The 24,769-nt window shown below is 41.1% G+C and overlaps 1 protein-coding gene across 1 annotated transcript; it reads right to left on the bottom strand.

Annotated features, from left to right (window-relative positions):
* Positions 1–7,342: 7,342 nt before the first annotated feature.
* LOC147431498 (pterocarpan synthase 1-like) lies at positions 7,343–8,303 on the bottom strand. Its single transcript, XM_086494588.1, has one exon. It carries the CDS (start codon positions 8,159–8,161, stop codon positions 7,541–7,543), a length of 621 nt encoding a protein of 206 aa, XP_086350714.1. The 5' UTR covers positions 8,162–8,303; the 3' UTR covers positions 7,343–7,540.
* Between the last annotated feature and the right edge of the window lie 16,466 nt (positions 8,304–24,769).

Below are 24,769 nucleotides of genomic sequence, written 5' to 3'. Positions count from 1 at the left end.
TCAAGCCAAAAGCAAAACCTACTTGAAAAGGGATTTTCGCAAACATTGCTAGTAAGTTTCATACGTTAACCATGCAATACCGCAAAATTAAAGCATTCCATGGCATAACCACCTTCCGTCTTTCATGTTTGCCCATAGCCCGTGTGTCTATTTTTGTGTGTATATGTGTGTGTGTGTGTGTGTGTGTGTGTGTGTGTGTGTGTGTGTGTGTGTGTGTGTGTGTGTGTGTGTGTGTGTGTGTGTGTGTGTGTGTGTGTGTGTGTGTGTGTGTGTGTGTGTGTGTGCATGTGTGCGTGTGCGTGTGTGTGTGAGTGTGTGCGTGTGTGTAGAGAGAGAGAGAAGAAGAAAAAGAGAGTTTTAATGTCGTAGGAAACTATCCCAAGAGACCTTAAATATCTAGCCGACGAGGAGTTGAGAGAGAGAGAGAGAGAGAGAGAGAGAGAGAGAGAGAGAGAGAGAGAGAGAGAGAGAGAGAGAGAGAGAGAGAGAGAGAGAGAGAGAGAGAGAGAGAGTCCAATACAGCAGGAGAGAGGCACGTGATGGTCTTCTGAGGCTAACAAGCCTCCACATGGCTTGCGAGGTAGCCAAATACAATAGCGCAGTCAAAAACGACAGCACAGAGATAGAGAGAGTGACAAGGAGAGCATCCATGGCACTTCCTTCTGCATTCCTACTTAACCCTCGTGAAGCAGCAGCATCCTCTGCTGTGTCAGAAACGATTCTGGACAAAGAAACTCTTGTCCATAGCATCCAGGATACTCTTACAACGGATCCTGAAATGCAGGGTCAGCACAAAGTAACCTTGCCTGACATGTAGTGCTCAGTCAGGGGTCTGTCTTCACAACTCGGGCTATCGTCTTGTACTTCACGGGGAAATTACTTGCTTTGAATGAGATAGCTGGTCACTTGGATCAAGGGTTTAGGAGGTTTGTTGTGGACAAGGTATTTTACAATGGCTCAGGGCTATACAAAGTCCTTTTCTTAAAGGTAGAAGATCAACAATCCTTCAAAAACACCTCGACCATCATCTTATGTGGCCAAGTGGTACATGTCTTTCCTTGGCAACCAGTGAAACAGCTTAAGGAGGATTTGCTTTCCAAATGCCTGGTTTGGGTTGAATTTGTAGATCTGTCGGAATTTTTATGGCCTACTATCAATGATTTAGCTGCATCTTTAGGCAAAGTACTGTTTGCCCCCACTATCAACTGTCCTAATAGAAATCGAGCATCTGTGATGTGGCAAACGGACCAGAGCATGCCCCAGACATTGGAAATCGAATTGGAATCTATTGGCAGATTGGTTATCTACCTAAAATGCAAGAACTTAGCTAGCTCATGTTTCCATTGCGGTCTTTTGGGACAGTTCTCAAAAAGTTGTCCTACATTGGCCAAAGGCTCAGCAGAACTGATTCCTTCTTACCCAGGCAGTAAACATATGGTTCCCAAGGAGCAAATATTTGGCAAATTGAGCTATCAGATAGGGGATAAGGTGCAGGCTCCTTCCTCCTCCCCACCTAACACTCCTATCTATGCTACCCCCCCTGGACACTACGAAACAGCTCTGAAATCTGCTCCACCAAGATATCCCAAAGCCGCTCAACAATCTTCATCCATAAAATCGCATGTAGGGAACCAGGCCAGCTCTTCTAAAAACCCCTGCCCTATCGACAAGGGGAAAAGGCCAGTAGATGTTGATGGATTTCAACTCTCCAAACGAAATTTTAGGTCTAAGCCAGGTATCATCGGGTACACCTTCCCCAATGTTTTTGAGGTGTTGCAAGATGTTCCATCCCCATACACCCTAGCTGCTATCGACTCGGTGATAGCGCAACACTCCACATCCAAACCCAAAGAGTCCCCGCCTATTAATCTGGAGGTGCACATGACTAAGGAAAGTGATGAAGATACCCAGCTAGTTCTCAGTACCCCTCTTCCCTATGAAGATAGCGTCCTTTAATGTTAAGGGGTTAAGCCATCCCACAAGGCTGTTTTCTTTTCATGATTGGTTGCTTAGCTGAAAGTTGGATGTTTGTATGGTGCAAGAACATAAGCTGCACCATAGAGCTGGAGACTATATGCACTATAAAGGATATACATTGTTTTATGGTGGTAAAAAAGGCCAGTACTCTGGTACCCTTACTTACATTCGAGATTCTCTCAAGCCCCAATGGATCCTTGACCATGAATTAGGCAGATGATCGATTTTCCATATACACTCAGAATTTGGCCACATACAGCTAGTCAATATTTATGCAGATAATCTTTCCAATAAATGGATCCCTCTCTGGCAATGGCTAGGAGATCTCACTTGGACTCAAGGCCTTATTGGGGGGGGCTTTAATATGGTACAGCAAGGTGCCCACACTACCTCCTTGGGATCTGTCATGCCGATATCTGAGACTCCTTCCTGGACACACCTTCAAGCCCAAGCTCATCTTAAGGATGCTTGGACGTCGACTTCTCGATTTTCTACTGGTTTTACCTTTCACTCTCTTTCTCATGATGCCTCTTGGTCACGACTCAAGAGACTCTACTACATTGGGGTTGATTGGCTAGCTAATAATGATGACATGTTTGTGGATGTTGCAACAACACTTTCGGATCATTTTCCCGTGGTTCTTACTCTCTCCAATCTGGAGCAATCTCCTTCAAATGAGTTTGGGTGCTCCAGACCTTTAATGATCAACAACTTGCTATTGAATCATCGAGACTTTAAAGCACAAGTTCATGTTACTGTTGCTAATGCTCACCAGGTGCATGATAACCCTCTGCTAATATGGCTTCATGTCGTGGCTTGATTGCAATCATGTATTCGGAGTGTGGGTAAACAAGTAGCCAGACAATCCAAACAGGCGGTGATTGGCGCTCAAGCATAAGCTAAACGGTTGTTGCATAAAGCTAGCATAACCACATTGTGTCCAGCCAATTTGGATGCACTAAGGACAGCCAGAGATGTTATATTTGCTGAGGAACAAAATCAGGCGAGAAAAGCCAGGATCTTGTGCAGGCAATGGGTTTTGGCAGATTGTACAGATTCATCCAAGGGGTTCTACAAGAAATTAAAGCACAATAAAGCCAGGCAGCAGATCACAGTACTCCACCATGGGGATGGTCCTCCACTAACCAAGATAAAATAAATTGCTGATTTAGCCACTCGCCACTTTAATGAATTGATGAATGTTCCGCCTCTCCAATCTCCCGACAGAAACTTAGCTACCGAAACTCTGCTGAATGCAGTGAAGCCATGTGTGGAGAGCTCTACAGCAACCAGACTAGTACAACCCTTTGAGGAGTCAAAATTGTTTTTCGCTTTGAAAAAGCTTCCTAATGACAAAACCCCTGGGTTATGTGGATTGTCCAAAGAATTTATGATGGCATATTGGGATGTATTGAAGGCGATTGTGGTTCCACTTATTAATGCTGTGTGGATCTCCCAGAACATGGATCCTGCACTCAAACATGGCATCATCAACTCATCCCCAAAACAACCTTCTCTAAAACCCTAGTGGATTGGCGACCTATCACCATGATGGGGATACTGTATAAAATACTCACAAAAGCCATTGCTCTCAGGATTGGTCTCGAACTCAGAAAACACATTCACCTAGCTCAAACATGTTTCATTGGAGGGAGGTCAATATTTAATAGCCAATATTTATAACATATTGACAGTTCAACTGAGCATATAGCATGCCTTATCTTCACAACAAGACATGGTAATGTTTCAAATATATTTTACCAAGGCATTTGACAGAATGCAGTGGGACTTTGTGCAGAAAACCATGCAAGGTATGGGGTTTGGCCCTCGGATCAGCAGGTGTATCTCTCTGCTTGTTGAACATGCTTACTCCAGATTGAGCATTAATGATAGACTCTCGGACAAAATATACATTTCCAGATCGGTAAGACAAGGATGTCCCGTTAGCCCTCTTCTTTTTTTTGTGGCATCCCACTCCCTGTATGCATACCTGGATCAACTCGCACAATAGGGCTATTTGCAAACCCTCAAATTAGGAGGTAAAGATATACCGGGCAAAGGGTTTGCGGATGACACCTTTTTATTTTTGAAGGCCCACAACATCAATATTCACAGATGTATGAAAACTCTAGATATGTACGCTCTTGTGGCTGGTCTTACACTAAACCTATGTAAATCTTCTTTGATTGACATATCTGCAAGGGATTTTGACTCTCTGATTTGGTATGGGAAAAGAGTTCCTAAGGGTCATGTTTTTAGACACCTTGGCTACCTAATTGGGGTCATGGTCTCTCAGAAAGACTTGCAATAGTGGGTTCTGGAGAGAGTGTTGGCTAAAATTGCTTCTTGGCACTGTGATGAATGGCCTTTACATGTCAGGCTCAGAATCGTTCAGAGTATTATCATGCCTTATCTGCTGTTTTACTTGCCCTTGATCAATTGGTCTGATAAAATGCTTCAGAAATGCATCTCGGTCTTGGCTAAGGTTTTGTGGAACTCCTCTCGATTTTCCAATGCTTTGGTTGCTTGGAGCAAAATTGCAGTACCATACTCTCAGGGAGGCTTAAACATTGTCCATGCTCAGGCCAGGAGGCCCTCCCTTATCAAGCATATGTTGGCTTCTGATACCGACTGGGCTATGCGTATGGAAGCTGGTTGACAAATCAATTTTTTACTTCCATGGAATCTGGAATATGTCAGCCTGGGATAAAGTTTTCTTAGCTGCTCCTCTTAAAACAGGATATGACATGTCAAGTATGCTAATATCTTCTTGGAAGATGATATGCTCTGCATTGGTCTGGCAAGGTAGGGCTAGGTATACAGGAAACTCATTGGGGGGGAAGAGCTTGTTCTAGAGCTTTGCTTTTTAAACCCCACCAACCAGGTTGTTGGGTAAGGTTGTACTATCGATGCACAGAAAAGGTCTCAATCAAATTCAACAGATGGTTGATTCTAACCTCGACTTGAAACTCTTTTCGGTTGCCAAACGACAATATAGACTAGGGTTTGGCTTCATAATACCTTGGCAATAACTTTGTGCTCAGATTCATGACTTGCCTCTTAGAGATGCTCTCAATCTGGAAGAACGACATCGGGATTGGAACATTCCTAATCAGGCAGTTAATTGGTGGACCGCTAACACCTCTGTCTTTTATGCTTTGTTGTTACCAAAACCAAATATTTTTGTGAGATGTAATTCACAATGGTCCCTTCATCAGGATGCATATTGGTGGCAAAAAACTCTTGCAAATGTATGGTTGATTCCTAACCGGTTTAAATTCAGACTTTTTTTGCGGAGAGCTCTCACAGGTGTATTGGCCACTGCCATGAATCTAAAGAAAAAGGGTATTAGCTCTGGCAAATGCATCCGATGCTCTTGTCCTGAAACCACTAGACATGTATTCTGGTCATGCAAGCCTGTTATGGAATGGTGGAAGTGGGCAAAATGGATGTGGTATGATGCTTGGGGGATCTCCATATCTAGGTATCAAATGACCTTTTTCAAGCTCCAAATCCCAGAAGATCGAGTACTTGAGTTTGCAATACAGTCCTTCAGAGTATGGTTCTTATGGTTTGTATGGAATATGAGAAATCAATGTACGTTTGATCGGAGCCAGAGTGTCAATCATACAGTTCCCATGTTTGTCATTAGAGATAGGATGATGGAAGATGCTCTCTCTTTAACAGATCAAGCCTTCAGAGACAAAGTGGTATGGATCATACAAAAGCTGTCAGTGTGACAACATATTGTAAATTATTGTAATATAAATTAGAGCAAGTTTTCCCAAAAGAGAGAGAGAGAGAGAGAGAGAGAGAGAGAGAGAGAGAGATAATTAATGACTTATGTTGAAAATAATAACTAGCAGACATTCCACATACAAAAATCTCCCACCATGAACAATATTTACACTTAAATTTCTTTCTATAGATGATGGTGGGCGTCTTCTTTGAGGTATCAAAGTAATTAACAGCCCTCAAGGTTATTTATTGTAGAATAATAAACTCATGCATAATCACAAATTACTCATAGCTATAATTACACATGCCTGCTTAATAACGAGAGTCCATGAGTTGTATTATTGATTGTGAGAGAATGGCACTATGATATTTATCTGATATTGGGCAATGAAATCGGGAAAGGATGGTTGATTGAATGTGAAAAATTTGGAGCAATTGAAAATTTGCGATCTGATGTAGAACTAATAGAGGTCGAGGTTGAAGGAAATGGTCCATGTGGCAAGGGCCGTATGGTCGATGAAGACGAGGCGGTTAGCGGCCAAATATTGAGAGCGCAAGAAATCACCCACTCCACCCTCCACTGTGAGGTAGCGCATGGGGTCACCCTCACAGTTTGCCCCAGGATGGAGATGGTGCTCTCGTAGTCACCCTCGATGATGTTTGCCATGAAGATGTGGAAGAGCATGTAGCCCACTTTGTTGTCCACCAACTGCCACATGCCTTTAGCCACGCCGATTTGCTGCGAGGTGGTCTTCTCTCTCTCTCTCTCACACACACACACACATGCATGCATGCACACACATCATTTTGTTATACTATCGTGCTTAAAATGGTTAACTCTTTTGCAAAAAAACTTCATGAACATTGAAATGTTGAATTTTCTTGGGTCCTCCACGTGGTTGTGTGTATGCGAGTCTGTTGGGAGAGATGAGTCTGTGCATGTGCAAATTTTTATTTGGCCTTATGAAAAATACACTAAAGGATGTTCGAATGCTATAAGGAATTGAAGTTGATTGCATACGATAGAGAAAGCCAGGATTTCAAGCTGCTTTTTGAATTTTAGCCAATTTCTCAACCAACTTGTCCCTTTTGAACTAAAGTTTTCAATTTTGCACGCTCAAGGCTCAACCTTTCTCTCATGTGTGGAAGGTAAAACAAACACAACTCTCTCTCTCTCTCTCTCTCTCTCTCTCTCTCTCTCTCTCTCTTTGTCGAGTGAGGGAGGACAGGTTGCTCTATAGACAACACAAATGAGCTTGCATGTGTAACAAGAGCAAGCACCTACACATTCAAAATATGGGCAAGATTTCCACGTCCTTCTTATCATAGGGCCTTTTGAAGTTGACCTTGAAGGCATCCAATCTTTCCATCAACCGCTTTTTCAAGCCAAAAGCAAAACCTACTTGAAAAGGGATTTTCGCAAACATTGCTAGTAAGTTTCATATGTTGACCATGCAATACCGCAAAATTAAAGCATGCCATGACATAAACTACCTCCCCTCTTTCATGTTCGCCCATAGCTTGTGTGTGTGTGTGTGTGTGTGTGTGTGTGTGTGTGTGTGTGTGTGTGTGTGTGTGTGTGTGTGAGAGAGAGAGAGAGAGAGAGAGAGAGAGAGAGAGAGAGATTTAATGACTTGCATTAAAAATAATAACTAGGAGACATTCCAGATACAAAAAGCTCCCACCATGAACAATATTTCAACTCAAAGTAATTATAAACGCCCTCAAGGTTATTTGTTTTGGAATAATAAACTCATAGCTGTAATTACTCATAGAGGTCGAGGAAAATTTGGAGCTATTGAAAATTTTGCGATCTGGTGTAGAATCAATAGTAGAGGTCGAGGTCGAAGGAAAGGGTCCATGTGGCAGGGGCTGTATGGTCGATGGTGACGAGGCGATTAGTGGCCAAACCTCGCGCGCCCAAGAAATCACCAGTTCCACCCACCACTGTGAGGTAGCGCACAGGGTCGACCTCGCGAATTTGGCCCAGGATGGAGATCGTGCCCTTGTAGTCACCCTCGGTGATGTTGGCCGTGAAGATGTGGAAGAGCGTGTAGCCCACTTTGCTGTCCAGCTGCCACAAGCCCTGAGCCACGCCGATCTGCTGTGAGGTGTTGGCGGGGCCCTCCGTGAGGGGGTCTTCGAAGGTGGAGGTGGTGCCGAAGGAGTACGGATTGGGCCATGTCACGTTGGGTGACAGCCCGTACACAGAGTTGAAGTAGTCCTTGTTGTCGACGGCGGGGTTGTAGACGGTGTTGTGCAGGTAGAAGGTGAAGGCGCTAGGCCCGCACAGAGTGCGCTCTGCGGCCTCCTGCTTGCAGGCACGATATGCATCATCGCTATAAGGTGCAGGAGCGGGAGCTGGCGCAGCTGCTGCTACGAAATAAGCTGGCAATAGCACCACCATGATGCAAATCATGACAGCAGCTAGCGTAGAGCCGGTCATTTGTACTATAGCTACGGCCTCGTACAATATTATTGTTGCGGCAGCCACTTGATATTTTAACCAAAAAAAGCAATCTGCTGCACAAGCTAAGGTCGGTTTCGCACAAGCTAAGGTAGGTTTGGCACGAAGTAGGTGCAGAGGATGATCTGTATCTATGAGTACGCTCTTGCATCTCTTTATATGAGCGACGAGCGTGGAGTGCTGATCCAGTCTGCGGAAGAATTGTTGAATTCTCAGCTCCGAGGCGGGTCCAGTAGACTGACTTTTATCGTTGTCGGCGCTGCATGCAGTGTCCCTCTTAGCCATGTAAAAATTCAATTGTTTTTTCAGATCGGTGCAGGAAACCAGATACAAGGGTGGACACTTGGAAATGCGGTGGGATGATCTCTCTCTCTCTCTCTCTCTCTCTCTCTCTATCTATCTATCTATCTATCTATCTATCTACCAGTGAGCACGACGTTGCGCATGGACTTTCTTGCGCTCTCGACAATGACGAAAGGGAAAGACACGCTTATTAAGTTCCATGGGATATGGACCTGTGTTGTAAAGCCTAAAATTCAACACGCTGATTAAGTTCCATCGAAAATAAACAAGTTGTTATTCCTAAGAAAAAAGCATATTTTTTTTGGCTTCAAGCCATGCATGAAAGGTAGTCTCAAATGAATTGAAGACTTAGTCCAAGAGTTGGTTTCATTTTTAAAAGATCTCGTCTTGACTTTAAGAGCTTTATCTATCAAGGCTCCACTCTTTTTTTGTTTTTTTTTGGTTTTACCTTAGAAAAAAACAAACATGTAAATAAGCATAGATTTCCTTATAGCTTATCCAAATAGAACATTGAAATTTTTAAGTATGTATTTGTAATTTTGTACATTATTTTCCAAAGTTCACACTGAGTCTCTTATAATTTCTTCTCACAAAGTGTTAAAAATCTTAAAGGTTAGAACTGTAAGTTAAAAATCTTTTTGAAATGATTGCATATTTAAACTGCATGCCTACTTTACTAGCTCGTTTGTTATTATATTCAATAGGTAGTCCCAACGTCTGAATTAGACACAATCTGAAGAGATCCCTTGGCTTGGGACTGAAAAGGAAAAGGGAAGAGAAAAAAACAAAAAAAAAGTGTCTTTCCACGTGGAGCAGTGCCAATGCCAGGAGATATTTCTCCCTCTTACTAAAAGTTAGGGTGTCTGCGTTCCATCTCTCTCTCTCTCTCTCTCTCTCTCTCTCTCTCTCTCTCTCTCTCTCTCTCTCTCTCTCTTCCATTGTGTGGTGCGATGGGGAGTTGTTCAAAGCGAGGTATGCTCAGGCGGTGGGAAGATCATGAGGACAAGCCGATGCCATCCCTGAGGGATGGGAGATGTGAGGTGGCACAAGAGTTTTGCTAGTGATGGTGGCAGCAATGGTGCAGCGCTGTTCTCTCTCTCTCTCTCTCTCTCTCTCTCTCTCTCTCTCTCTCTCTCTCTCTCTCTCTCTCTCTCTCTCTCGTTTCATCCCTGCAAGCCTGAGGCGATGCGCCAATGAGCAGCGTGCTGGTCCATGCAGGACTGAAGTGAGAGGCAGAATTGCAAGAAACCGAAAAGGTGTGGAGGGGGGAAATGCACGGAGCAAAGAATCGCAGCAAGTGTCGAAGAGCTCCGTAGCGCAGACGGCGTGTGAACGATAGGAGCTGCATGCTTGCGTGCTTGGGAAACAAACCGTGAGGGAATCTGAATAGATTCATGCTAATGAAATGGCTTAGCAACGAGTAGTAGTAGTAGTATATTCTCTCGAATCTCAATGTCACGCATTTCTCCACCTTACAATGCCAACATTGGAATTGACTCTCAAAAGAAGGGCGAGATTCGAACGTAGTCACTTGCACGATCATGACTTTGAGACTATTCATGTAACCGATCCAACACCCGGCCAGGTGCTGATGCAGATATCAAACGACACATTTAAATAGCACACCATATTCTCTCGAATCTCAATGTCACGCATTTCTCCACCTTACAATGCCAACGTTGGAATTGACTCTCAAAAGAAGGGCGAGATTCGAACGTAGTCACTTGCACGATCATGACTTTGAGACTATTCTTGTAACCGATCCAACACCCGGCCAGGTGCTGATGCAGATATCAAACGACATATTTAAAAAAATGCAAATTGGCGCAGCTCAGCAATCAGCTCCCCTTGCGTGCATGGCATCCCTCCTAGCCTGTCGTCTGAAGTTTGCATCCCTCCTCGCATGTCGTCTGGAGCCTCATGCCCCATTGAGGGTGCCTCGCCTTGCCTCCCCATCAGTCATCCGTTGTTTGTGAGGGAATCTTTGCCGATTCCTATTAATAAAATATTTTCTAGGATTGGGTACCCCATACTTGATATAAGACCAATGTAGTGCAAAAAGCTCTAAGCAAATTTTGGTCAAGATTATTTGACTTTTTCTGTTTCTTTCTATTCATTTTAAAAAATTGAGCTTCATGTTGATTGAAGTCTCGATATGAAAGGGCATCGATTCCAACCCTTCGCAATTAACATAAACAGTTTGACTTTTACATGGTTCAAATGCAACACGCCAAGTGGGAATATAAGAACGGAAGGTTCTAGCTTGAAGTTTTCTAAAGCTATGAAAAATCGTTTTCATAAGTTCCATATGTGTGACTTGACCACCACAAAGTCACACTACAATATCCTTCAGAGGTCGAAAATTATAAGAATAGCATGGGTACTACATAGTTCTTTTTTCCTGCCAAGTGTTTGTATCAATTCACTTTGTGAAGAAAAAAACAAGAGCTGACCTTTCTCACAATTAAGCTAGGTCATTGCAAGCTAAAATATATCGCTACTAGTCTAAATGTGAAAATGAAATTGTACAAAGATATCAATGATAAGTGCTAACAGGGAAAACATTACCAAGGTGAATTTTTTGAGTTTCTAATGAAATATATTTTGTAACATGATGCTTGCAAGCTTCTAAAACCAGTCTTGTATCTTGGCCGCATGTACGGCTTGGGCCACCAAAGTCATTCATCTCAAACTCTGGTAATTTTATGACAACTTTTATGTACAAGATTAATCCTCACACAATCTCTTGAGTATAGTCTCATGATGTATCTAGAGGATTTCAAATATTATCTCTCATTTGAGAACTCCAAAAACAAAAGAAATTACATTTCTAGAAATAACAAAAATTAGTACATAAAGCTACAATTTTTACTCTAATTGGATGTAGGAAATTTTATCTAGTAATTATTAACTTCCAATCAATCTAGTTATCATTATGTGTTTGCACTCTACTCTAATCTCCATTGTGTGATTAAGTTGTGATTAGCATGTCAATATCATGAATTGTTCTCTATTTTATCCTCCCTAATCACTATAAATGGTTTCAAAACCATTAGAGGTGATTACCATCTCTTAATCATCAATAAAATCATTAGCATCTCTCTTCTACCCTCCCCATTGCAAAGCCTATGCTTAATTAGAGTTCAATTGGTTAGCATAAGGATGTGATTGAGTTTAAAGAATCTTGAGCGCACCACAACTCATTAGCTAACTAGAATCCTAATGAGCATTATGACTCATCAATTAGTCCTTGAGAGCTTTGTGTATTTTCATAATCTAATACCCTATTCTAGATCAACTAAACCCTATTGTCTTGCTTAGATTGATTAATAAACCAAACTTTTTGCACTTGCATTATGAGGATCATTATCTCTCTTAATCATTCCCCTTGCATCTTGAGAAGATTGAATCCCACTAAGGAATGAAGGAGAAATAAAAAATCAAGAAAATTTTAGCTTGCCTGAAGCTTACATTAGAGGCAATTCAAAATGTAAATCTCTACTGGAACCCTTTGTAGTAAGCTACTTGAGTCTAGTTTTCATGGGATTGAGCCCATTAATCACCTCTTATTTTGAGGGGCGTCTGTCTAGTACCTCTCTATCTCTTATTTTCAGGTGGAAAAAGAACTCTAGTTGGTCAAATTTTCCACAATGGTTGGATAATTGGCACCAGTGTGGCTAGTCCAATTGGGATAGTGGGTGATCAATTACTTTGGAATGAATTTTGAGATCCATCATCTACAGATGCATTGTCTATTGCATCAATCAATCCTCTCACCACCTATTGTACCACAAAAGGACTCATTGAGCGGCTACCCACTCACTGTCAAATGTGTCAAACTGCATTGAAATTTTTTGAGATTTCTCTCAACATAGGCATCCTTGGCATGCGCGTTCCTCTGGAATGAGCTAGTCACTTTGGAGAGCTATTCAAGCTTCAAGATTTAGATTTAGATGTCAAATTAGATAGATTAGACTTTAGAAAACACAAAAATTAGATCAAGAATGAATTGAAAGCTCAAAGAGAGAAGCTAGATACAAGAACTGGAAGTAGTATATTTGGATACTGAAGAAGATTACAACTAGCACCAAGGGTTGATACAACAAGATTAAATGTTGCTAAGAGAAAAATCTCATTACAAAAACTCACTGTAGTCTAGAGAGTGACAACCCCTCAGATGAAGGAAAGGGTCCTACTTATAGGTACACTACAAGAGGTCCTTAAATTCTGACGCCAAATTACCGGCGTCAATGGCGGGCGTCGTTATATGTGTAGGTAAGTATGGAGGGAGATGAAGTTTTTAAAAAAATTCATTTTTAAATTTCCGACGCCTATTCTGATGTCTCTTCCGACGCTTGTACGAATGCTTTTTTCGACGCTTCTACCGATACCTGTACCAGAGGACCTTGCATAACACAAACCTGTGGGCTTTCCCTACGCATTTCTCTTCTTCTTGCCCCTTTTTTATTGCTCTCTTCCTCCTTGTCATAAAATCTAATATCTAACCAACCCAAATGATTTTCTCATATTAAATTGATCACTTAATGTGGGAGAATAAATGGGAACAAGTGTTAAGATATAGATATGTGCTTATAGATCTATCTCAACACGGGGCCAATAGTAAAGGGGCCCAAATGGGAGATGGTCTATCAAGAGCAAGGCTAACCAATGGAGCATAAGACCTTAGGGTTAGCTTCATTGAAGACCTCCAATAATGTGTGTAAAAGTCCTTTGACCTTAGGTAAGCTAGGGCTGAGCTTGAGGTGGGAACTCGGCCCAAGCTCAAGGTGCTTGTCGTGCTTGAGGTGCTTGTCCTGCTTGAGGTGCTTGTCATGCTTGAGGTTCTTGATTAAGATGCTTGAGGTGCTCGACTGGCTCCATGCTTAAGGTGCTTGACTTGGTGCATGATTAAGGTGCTTGAGGTGCCTTAAGAAGCTTGCCTGAGATGCTTGTGGGAACACCCCCTACTTCAAGTGCTTAGTCATGCTTGATGACTAAGGGGCTTGCTCATCCAAAGTCAAAAATATCCCTACAAGGAGGGGGGCGAGCCTACAAGGGGGGGTGGATGAGAGAGAACACACACACACACACACACAAGGGAAGCCCCAGCTTGAAGAGGCAGCAAGGACACTTGTCAAGTTCCTCCCCATGTTGCCCTCATGGTGTGCCTGAAGCCTATTGGTTGGCCACCCAAGGGGTCCAATGATAATTTAGGATATTTAATTAATTGATTTTGCATTTATCAAGTCCTCTCTCTCAAAGAGGAAAGGGGGACACTTGTCCCAAGGCTACCCATGTTGCTTGTAATGGCTCCTGCTTGTGATTGGCTAGGCCTGGAGGGGTCCAATGAGCTTCAAGCATGAGCTACAAGGGGGGGTCAACCCAAGCAAGCTAGGGGGGTGCTTAGGGGGTATACTCACCCACACACACTCACAAACACTCTCATTGTGTACTATGCAAACTGCAAGAGCTCCCTCTCTTTCTCCAAGCAAGTAGAGGTTGAGAGCCTACACCAACACTCTTGGCTATGGAGTGCAAATCCATCCAAGAGCCATGCTTCAATGCTTGAGCTTGCCATCTATTTCTTCTTCATTACTATGCTATTATGTATGCTAGCACAAGAGCTATGATAAGTGAGGAACTAGCTCTTTCTCGTATGAAATGTTTCTTCTTTCTCTTTCCTACCCTCATTCCCTGCTAGCTCTCTCCACCTTCGAAGGTGTTTGAGGTCTTGGGACTGAGGCTTGGTATAGTTAAAGCTTTCTTCAAGTTTAGGTTATGCTATGATGGTGATGCATGAAGCTTTCCATCTTCATTGCTTCACCTAGGTCACAAGGAACACAAAGAATGTATTGTAACAAGTCTCTCTTTATGGGAGAAATCATAATACAAATGCCTATTGGAGGGGGGACCGGCTCCACATAAATCCGGTCCTCAACTGTTATCATGTTCTCTAAATTCTCTCTCTTGCAAAAGTATTGTCCATGCCAAGTTAACTAATTGCTATAATTATGTTGCTATCTTCAATTATGTCTACCCGCTATGCTCACAAAATCATTTCTTGAAAGTACTCTCACTAAATTCCGCTACTCTCAAATTGAATAGGAAAATTCCATTACACTCCTCACCTCTTATAGATCTGGTGCAAAACAAGTTGTCGGAGGTGCTAATATTGCTCGTGGAGTACTCCATAGCACTAAGGTGAGATTATTTTCAAGTTTACTTGTAGGTTTAAAACTGAGGATTTAGGGTTTAACATTGTGTGTGTGTGTGTGTGTGTGTGCGGTTTTGCAAGTTCGAGGACGTTTACAACACCTTTTCTTGCTCAAATAGGCCGCATGTGAGTGCTTGAACTTTTAATGCATTTTAAATTTATTTAAATTAATTTGTTATTGATAAAAGAAAATTTCATGCTTTAAACTTTCAATACTTTAAAAGAAAATATGGTTTGTGTTGTGAAATTTCGTTTTGAATTATGAAAAAATCTTGTTTTGAATCAATTTCGTTTTGAATTACGTCATTTTGGAAATTATGCGATTGATGAGGTTTAGTTTTAGGTTTCAGTTAGGTTTAGTTTAGGTTAGGGTATATATAGGTTATATGTTAAGTTATAAGTTAGGTTATACATTAAGTTACATTAGATTAGGTTAGCTTATAGGACGTTAATTATGTTAGGTTAGCTTATAGGCCATGTTCTAGGTTAGGTTTAAATTAAAGGTTAAATTAAGTTATAAGTTATGTTATAGTTTATAGCATAGGTTAGCTAGATTATAGGTCAGGTTTAGGTAACAAGTTAGGTTATACGTTGTACGTAAAGTTAGGTTAGGTTATATGTTAAGTTAACTCATGTTTAGGTTATAGATGGACGTTGTGTTCAGACAGTTAGAACTTATGTACTTTTATGTTAATCTAAACACTTATCGGTGAAACGTCAAACACGACCATCTACCAACGTCTAAACCATAACCCTCTAACCCTATTAGCAGACTGAAATGGCCAAGTGCTACACTAATTGGATTTGGAGTGGCCAAATCAAAAGTTGCCAAACCTAAGCGGATTTACATAGCCTACCCTAACGCTCCAAATATAGTAATATATTAGTGCCAAAAAAAAGTCGTTAATCTAAAGCCGATAACCCTTAGCAGCTATCCCTAAGCATACTAAATGGCCAAACGATACCCTAATATGTTTTAGAGCGCTTTACCTTAGCGGCTTTACATAGTGTCTCTAACCGTCCGAACACGGTGCGTCATCTACTATTAGCGGCCAAACCAAAATCCTTAGAACCCTACGTGGATAGCCTTAAGCAGATTGAAATGGAAAAACACTACACTAATCCAATTTGGAACGGCCAAACCTAAGCAACTATACATAGCGCACCCTAACACTCCAAAATACGGCCATCTATTAGCGGCTAAATCAACACTAGTCCTAAGACGCTAACCCTAGATGGCTAGCCCTAAGCAGATTGAAATGGATAATTGTTATCCTAATCCAATTTGGAGACGCCTAACCTAAGAGGCTTTACACACCATACCATAAGTTCTAACTATCCAAACATAGCGTCCATCTATTAGCGGCCAAACGAAGATGACTTGTGTACTTCTAAAAACGCAGACGGACTTCGGTTAGGTTAGGTTATAGGTTAGGTTTAGGTTATAGGTTAGGTTATGTTAAGTTAAGTTAGGTTAGTTTTAGGTTATAGGTTAGGTTAGAGCTAGCGACAAACAGTAGAAAAATGCATACGGACTTCAGTTAGGTTAGCCTATAGGTTAGGTTTAAGTTATAGGTTATGTTAGGTTATGTTAAATTTACATGATAGGTTAGGTGAGATTATAGGTTAGGTTAGAGCTAGTAGTGCAAACAGACTTCGAAGACGACTCGCGTACTTCTAAAAATGTAAACGGACTTCGGTTAGGTTAGGTTACATTAGGTTTAGGTTATAGGTTAGGTTAGAGCTAGCGGCAAATAGTGGAAAAAACACAAACGGACTTCAAGAATGACTCGTGTACTTCAAAAAACGCAAACGGACTTCGGTTAGGTTTTGTTATAGGCTAGGTTTAATTTGGTTATAGGTTAGGTTATAGTTTAGGTTATAGGTTAGGTTAGGTACACACAAACTCCAAAAAGACTAATATATAGTCATTGACCCTGTGGTCCTAATCTTTGTGCACTTCTAGACCGAGGTGTGCAGGGATCGGACATGGCTAGAGAATGTGAGATTGTTAGAGCTCGAGCTAACAACAAATAGTTAATGAAAAAATGCAATCGGACTTCAAAAGTGCACACAGATTTCAAGAACCTTAATATATAGTCATTGACCAATAAAGACAAGATTATTACCCTGTGGTCCTAAACTCCGTGCACCTCTAGACCGAGGTGTGCATGGATCGAGCCTCTGGCTAGAGAATGTGAGGTTGTTAGAGCTAGCAAAAAATAGTTGAAAAAACACAATCAGACTTCAAAAGGGCACACAGATTCAAGAACCTTAATATATAGTCATTGACCAATAAAAACGAGATTATTACCCTCATGTGGTCCTAATCTCCGTGGACCTCTAGACCGAGTTGTGCGGGGATCGAGCGTGGCTAGAGAATGTGGGGTTATGTATTGTCCTATACCTAGTAGTGTGTAGTTATAACAATTAGAGTGTTTTAATTATTTGTTGCATCATTGGTAGATAAATTATGGAAAATAGGATGGCGTGTCCTTGTGCACATTGCAAGCATTAGATCTTTCAAAAATAAAAAATCTATGACCAACACATACGCAATCCCGGTCTCTTTTTGAGAGAGCAACTACAAGACCTGCGTTATCGATCTCATGGTCTAGAGACTGAAGGTTAAACTCCACAAGTAGATATTGCTCCACCTTCATCCTAGAGAAGACGATTTTCAAACAAGCAGCCATCGATTGAGTCCTCCCAACCAATACCTTATGTGGCATTTCAAGAAGTAGAGATGGAGCAGATGCTGGACGCGTTCTTTGACATGGATCCCATCATTGAAAATAGATAAGACGACAATATTGAACGCAATATGGAGGACCACCAACCTCAGTCATTACGTTCATATCGATGGCATGATAGCAACGATAAAGAGAGTGAGATGATGCAAAGTCTTGCACGCATACCGCTTTACACTGGTGCAAAAATCTTAGTTCTTCGTACCGCATTGACAATGCTTAATTTGCAGTCTATCTACGGTTGGTCTGAGCCTCAATCACAGATATTTTCAGGTACATACATTGTATCCTAAGCATGATAAAGTGAAAATTATAGTTCTATAATGTGATCAAGGGGCTAACTTGTTCATGTAACAACAAGTTTCTCAAGGAGCAAATCTTATCAGAAGGGAATCACTTGCCCCCTATCCAAAGCTTCTTACTAATTTGGGCTTGGATTATCACAAAATACATGCATGTCCTAATGATTGTATACTTTTTTGCAATGAGTATGCAAATTTGGAACAGTGTCCCAATTGTGGATCAAACAGGTACAGGGAGGATACACAAGGAAAATTTACTCCTGCAAAGGTCCTTCGACACTTTCCTATCATTCCAAGAATAAGGGTGAAAGCATGTTAACCTGTCAAGCTTTTTGTGCTAGTTAGCAGTTTCAAGTTAGCACATCTTCAAAAAGTTGGGGGTCCGGTAATTTTTTTACAAATAATATCAAAATTTGTCGGAGGTTGTACATTTGGATTCCTTGTTTCAAGTGCTTTCTATTGATATATCATATGTCATAGATCTTGGAGATGTAGCTCAAGTTATTGTACTAGTTAGCATATGTCAAAATTGTGCTGGTTAGCATTGTCCGGGACATGAAAAAGCATGACAGGTTAACATGCTTTCACCCATAAAGAGCATGTTCAGGTGCAAGTCCATAGTCGCTTTGATGACATGGCACTCAAATACTAGATCAACAGATGATGTGATGCGGGTACCTGCTAACTCTCGTGCATGGAAGCACATAGAGGAAAGTTGGCTTACATTTAAGAATGAGCCTCAATGTATCCGCTTTGGTCTGGCAATGGACGGAATAAACCCATTCGAATTACGAAGTTTGTCATGGAGCCTATTTGTCTGGTTAATTATAATCCTCCACCATGGCTAGATATCAAGAAGGGCCATCTGTTGTTGTCATTGATCATCCTAGGAAAGTACAAAGCAAAGAACATGGACGTCTATTTGGCACCACTCATAGAAGAGCTCCAAATCTTGTGGACAAGAATCAATGTGGTTGATATATCCCAAGCAACCGGACGATGGAATGTACATATGCAAGGCATTCTCAAGTGGACCATGCACGATTGGCCATGCCTCGGTGAGTTCTCAGGTAAGTGTCTTTGAAACCCTCACACACATGTGACTCCTCGCTATGCCAACGCTTTTATATCTTAATTTTGTGATGTTTCAGGCTTGGGGATAGGGTCAAAAAGGCCATGCGACAGAGGATTCGACAACTCTGTACAATTCATTTTGGTCACTCTATAATGGAGGTTTGGGATAATCTTGATCTTCAAAGAAAGAATTACATGGTCGAGGCCATTCACAGAGAGTACAGGCTGACAGAGGGGTACGATCCAGTCTCGAATCCCTAGATTTTGAGTGTGGCAAAGGCCACAATGTCACACCAACGGTCAGAGGCGAGAGACACGTACAATGTTGGCAGTCCAAAGTCGGCATGGCTGGACGCAAAGGAGTGGGTAGGGATTGCACAAGAGACACAAGACAATCCTGAGAGATTTCAAAGCAGAGAGATGCAGTCAAAGCACGTTTGGAGTCTATTGGAGCGTCACATCTTGGGAGTGAAGGCTACGACACTCTTTGACATGATTTTGTAAGTATTATACGTATGCTTTAAGTTATTGGAAATATATATGTTATCTAAAGATTTATCTAATGATTAAACCATAATTTTGCAGGAAGTTGCCATGAAGCGCCCTCCGACATGCCGAGAAGAGAAGTATGGGTACAAGCATGGACTTGTGGTCCTTTTGACTCAGCTGCAAGAGGAGGGAGAGGATGTCGACTGGGAGGAATTACCATGAGGTTCTTATTGACATTTTACCCAGTCATCTTTATACAGTCTTCTTGGTAGAGTCTTTTTTGTATTTGTGGTCTTCTTGATACAGTCTCACTCAGTGATTACTTGCATATCTACAGTTTTGTAGTGCTTATGTTTATGGTTTATGGTTATGTTTATGGTATCGCATAGATATTATGGTTAAGGTTTGGCAGTCAATTTAACGTTATGGTTTTGCTATGATGGTATGGCAATCATGTGATGGTTATGGTTGTTATGGTTATGGTATGACAAGCAAGTTATGGTAATGGTTATGGTATGGAAAACAGGTTATGTTTATGGTTTTGCAGTTTTCAAATCATGTTTTAATTACGGTTATAAAATCTTTATGCCGTTATGCCATGATCAAGCTTTTGATTTTGTGATTATGCTGTTCTTACAATTTTGCTAATTGCCATACACTCACTCTGTTGCGTTAGCTTGTAGGTGGAGTGTAGTTGCTTGTGCACTCTTCCTTTGGGCAGAGAGGGCTATCTTTTGTTATAGTACATGCAACATCAATTCCCAGCCCCAATTCCCAGCCCTCTCTACCTAAAAAATATTTGCAAAAATATTTGCAGGTTTGGTCGTCGGTACACAGATTGGTATAGGCGTCGGTATATACTTCAGAACAAGCATTGGAATATGCTAGGAAATTATCGATGCATATACAAACGCTTGTTTAGACACTTATTCCATAGGATGAAAACACACACAGTGCCTCTATATCGACCCGACACACACTCTTGGGAAGATACACACACACACTATGGGGCACCACTCGGCTTACACAACCAGCCTGGCCGAGACAGGGAACACACCTCTGGAGTGAGAGGAGAGAGACTATCCACTTGCCCACTCCACACAGACACACACACACACACACACCCAAAAAACTCAGCTCAAAAGAGGAGAATTTCTGATGTTTAGATACAATTGAGCTTGGGCCAACACCAATGGGGCAAATAGCTCACACAGTATGGGTAAAATAAGCCAGATATAATCAAAAATTGGAGCAGAAACTTCGCTCATAGAAGAAACTTACACAGAAAAACAGCAGAAAAAGAGTGAGGAATCTTCCGAAAACCCCAAAAACACACCTGCGGCTGTTCCTCCTCTCTTCTCCACGTTTTTTCTGGTCTTCTCTCAGTTTTTTCAGTTCCCACACTTAGATTTATTAGTTGGGCACCCTTGGCCTTTTAGATGACCTCAAACGGACCCCGAACAGGCCAAAAAGTGACCTCGCAGTGCATAGTTGTCACCCTGCTGCATCCATGCGCACACCTGGCACTCATTTCTTTTCAATAATGCGTCTCGCAACCACATGAAGTGGCCCCAAAAAGTGGTCCTAATGATGACCTTTCTGCATAACTCTCACAAGAAAACACCACTTTGTGTCTGTATTCATCCACGTGCAAATATTGACCCCGTTCGCCCTCCTGACGCCACTAGATGCCATCTGACGCACCTGCTTACCTCATGTCGTCGGCCCACGGATAGCTTCCTCGAGAAGTTTTACGCGCTATAAACTCCTCATTATTGTAGAAAAAACATACTGGTACTGGTGATAGTGAAAATCGATGCACTATGTACATGCTGTCCTACCTGTACACATGTGGGCCCCACGTAACCACCTGGCTCTGGAAAATGGGCAATTCCTTATTTGATGCACCATGCATGTGTATGTACATATGCGCAATTCCTTGCTCGAAAAAACTCCTGACATCAATATCGACGCCGGTTTTTGCGCGACGTGTTGTAGTGGTACTTTGATTGGACTCTAACTTATTGTGCAATGTTACATTTATTGTGATAATTATAGAAGGTCACTTCTAGATACAACTACGTAACTTGACGACGATCAAGAGCTTGATTATGGCTTGATCTCACTATCTACATTCCTCCTTTTGGAATATTTCACTTTATAGATATCCATCCTAATGCTACTTGGATCCACAAAGATAGTTTATGATACTTAAAGGTGGAATCCTTGTTAATCCAAAATGAGCTGAGTACTCTTAATACACCCAATTTCTTTTATGGTTGATATTTGACTTCAACACTTTTGCTTTTGCTTATCTGGAGCCTTCTTCAGAGACATCTGCCGAATAATCTTGGGTGGGGCCTAAAGTGTTCGGGTTGACTCGTTCTTTGAGCATTGGAGTCAACATTTTCTTGCTCGATGGGTCTAAGATTGTCTCTTGCTCTAGACACTCACTCCAATCCATCATCATATTCATTTCATATGGTGTTAGAGCGTTCTAGGTCTTTTTATCATCATTATAGAGAGTTTTATTTCCTTTGGTGACACTGGCTCTGGCTAGCTTATGAAAAATCAATGTAGTGTGAATTCAACCAATAAAATTTGACTGGTTAGCCTTGATTCGAGGCACACACAAAATTTTCAAGCATTTCTTTAAACTGAGTTTCAAAGCTGACTCATTGGCATTCTCCTTCTCTAAGATCTTTGACGCTTTGATGGACATTTGGATTAGGTCATTGGTGTGCTTCATGAGTATACTGATCTAGGTCCTCCACTATGTTGTCTTGCCTCTATAGTTGATTAAATCATCTTTCAACTCTAATATTGTTGTTTTCTTTTTAGTGTCATTGAAAACATTCTTCCAATTAAGAAACCGAAACAACTTTATTTTGTTCATAACATTTCTTGATGTGTCCCTACTATCCTAATGGACCTTTGTTTGAGAATGCTTTTTGCAATCGGAAGTCTCCTTATTGAAGATAAGGCTTTTTTTCATATCCCAGGTGAACATCAATGTTCAGAGTTTTTCCTTTATCTACTCTAGTGAGAGCTCTACCCTTCTCTGTTTGACCCCCTTGGTTTTGATCACCTTGATTATGTCCTTGATTACTAGATTGGATGCTAGGACCCTTTGATTACTTGGTGTAGCACTAGTTTGATTGCCACTAGTTGTCGATGCAGGAACTAGAAGAGATGAAGGAGGTTGGTAATCACCATTCCTTTTCATCAAATATACCCTCTTCGGTTCCCCTATTGTGATCTTGACATCACATCTTCTTCATCCTCATCCACATCCTAGGTGAGATGCTTGATCAGAGCTTGATTATTTATTGTGGTTGTAAAAAATGTCATTTTTCCCTTCAAGATCCATCATTATGGTGCTCTCTAGGTTTCTGAGTCTTTATAATTTAGAGTAAGATATCCCATATTTATTAGAAGTATCTACCCCAACAACTGGTATATATACTTATTCAAAATGGATTGCTTCAAAATTGTATGTGCATCTTTAAGAGTGTTGAGTGATACCATCTTTTGATCCAAAGGCATCCTCTAAGCATTACTATTTTTAATCAACCTTCATTTGTCTACACTAGGAGTTGAGTTTTTGGTTTTCAAGAGCTCTACTTGTTCTTGAAGTGCTTTAGTGGCCTATTTTTCTCTTCTCGGCTACATTCTAGATTGATCAAAATATCTTTGATAGGGGTGTAAGCATGTTAACATGTCATTGAAAATGTTTTTCAAGACAATGCTAGGTAGTAGTGCTTGTTAGCATATGTTGTAAATCCAAGATAATGTCCATTTTCAAATTAGAATGTCCATAAACAATTATTATCCAATCAAATGAGGCCTCTTTTTTTATTAATGGAGTTGTTTGGTCGTGGACTCGCACCTCTCTCTCTCTCTCTCTCTCTCTCTCTCTCTCTCTCTCTCTCTCTCTCTCTCTCTCTCTCTCTCTCTCTCTCTCTCTCTCTCTCTCTCTCTCTCTCTCTCTCTCTCTCTCTCTCTCTCTCTCTCTCTCTCTCTCTAGCTTGCCTTGACCTTCCCTCCTATCTCTTTTTTCCTTCTCCTCCCATCTCCATAGAGCTCTGGAGAACCAAACAACAATATTTCCACTATCTCCAATGTTGGATATGCAGACAACATGTTCAATGTTGGTCAGTAAATTTCCAGTGTTAACTTATGATGCAGACATATATGATATTTAAGTGATTTCAAGCAATTAATATTTTATGTATGTTTGCAGTCCTCAAGAGAAACTTGCAGAAGGGAGACATTACAAGTGATGAATCACAACTCCCAAGATCCAGCTCTTTCTATGATCAAGAAATATGAGAGAGAAAGAGAGAGGAAACAGAGGGAGAAAAAACAGATGTCGGGTGAGCGAGGAGATCATGCCCTCAATGATGAGGAGAAAAAGAAAATCTCCTATGTGAATGTGATAGATTTAAAGAGGAGGACTAAATGTTTTGGGATAGAAATAAAATGGAAAATTTGGAATCTAATTGTTGTACATCCTGTTGTTCAGGCAACCGAGGACCATTCCTGTTGTATAGAGCTCAATCATTTCCAGTGTCTACAACAATTGGCTACTTTCAAGCAACCAAGTTCTAATGAGGAGTTGTTTTCAAAGAATGTAGTGTTACGTTGAACTCAAAGGATAACATGCCTATTGCAAAAATCTCAAGGGTTCTTAAAATCGGTCATCGCTCCTTGCACAAGGAGAAATCATGGATGAATCTTGTTATCAATGGTGGATTCTTTTCATTTGTTGCATGTCACAAGCAACACCGCCATAGCCCTATCACAGACAAAATCAAGGATTTGGTCCACACATTTTGGAGAGAAGAGACTCGTGTATCCCCCAAGCCCCAACAAGAAGGATGTTTGTCGAAAAATAATGGGGAGGAAAAGCTACATAAAACACCTTGTGCACCTCCTTGATGAGCCCCAGGTGACAAGCCAATTGATATGCCATAGCTTTGGTATTCTATGCATTACATCTGTAGTGCATAATAACTTCTATCTTTGTCTGATAAGTATCATACTATTCTATAGTCTAGTAATGGTATCCACACTTTGCATGTTGGTTAGCATATTGTGTGAGCAGGTTAGCACACAGTCTATGCTAGTTAGTACATACCTAGTATGCTTGTTAGCATACTAGTTAGCACACTGAAGATTCTTATTAACACACTGTGTATGATAGAGCTTTAACCCATGTCAAGTATGTCACTTAGCATACTCACCATTCTAATTAACATACCTATAGTAGCACAAATTCTATTTAGTTGAACATACCTCATATGCTAGTTTCCACTGATTATGCTAGCTTGCATACTCAGTATGCTATTTAGCATATGTAGTATGTTGTTAAACACAATGTGTATGCTGCTTAGCATATTCACCATGCTAATTAACATACCTAGTTAGCAAGCGTGCTATTCAATTTAGCATG

This window comes from Adiantum capillus-veneris, chromosome 21, assembly GCF_014529385.1.
Source record: "Adiantum capillus-veneris isolate H3 chromosome 21, ASM1452938v2, whole genome shotgun sequence".
NCBI classification, from domain to species: Eukaryota; Viridiplantae; Streptophyta; class Polypodiopsida; order Polypodiales; family Pteridaceae; genus Adiantum; species Adiantum capillus-veneris.
The sequence above is the reverse complement of the archived record's forward strand: the minus strand, read 5'-3'. Positions and strand labels throughout refer to the sequence as shown.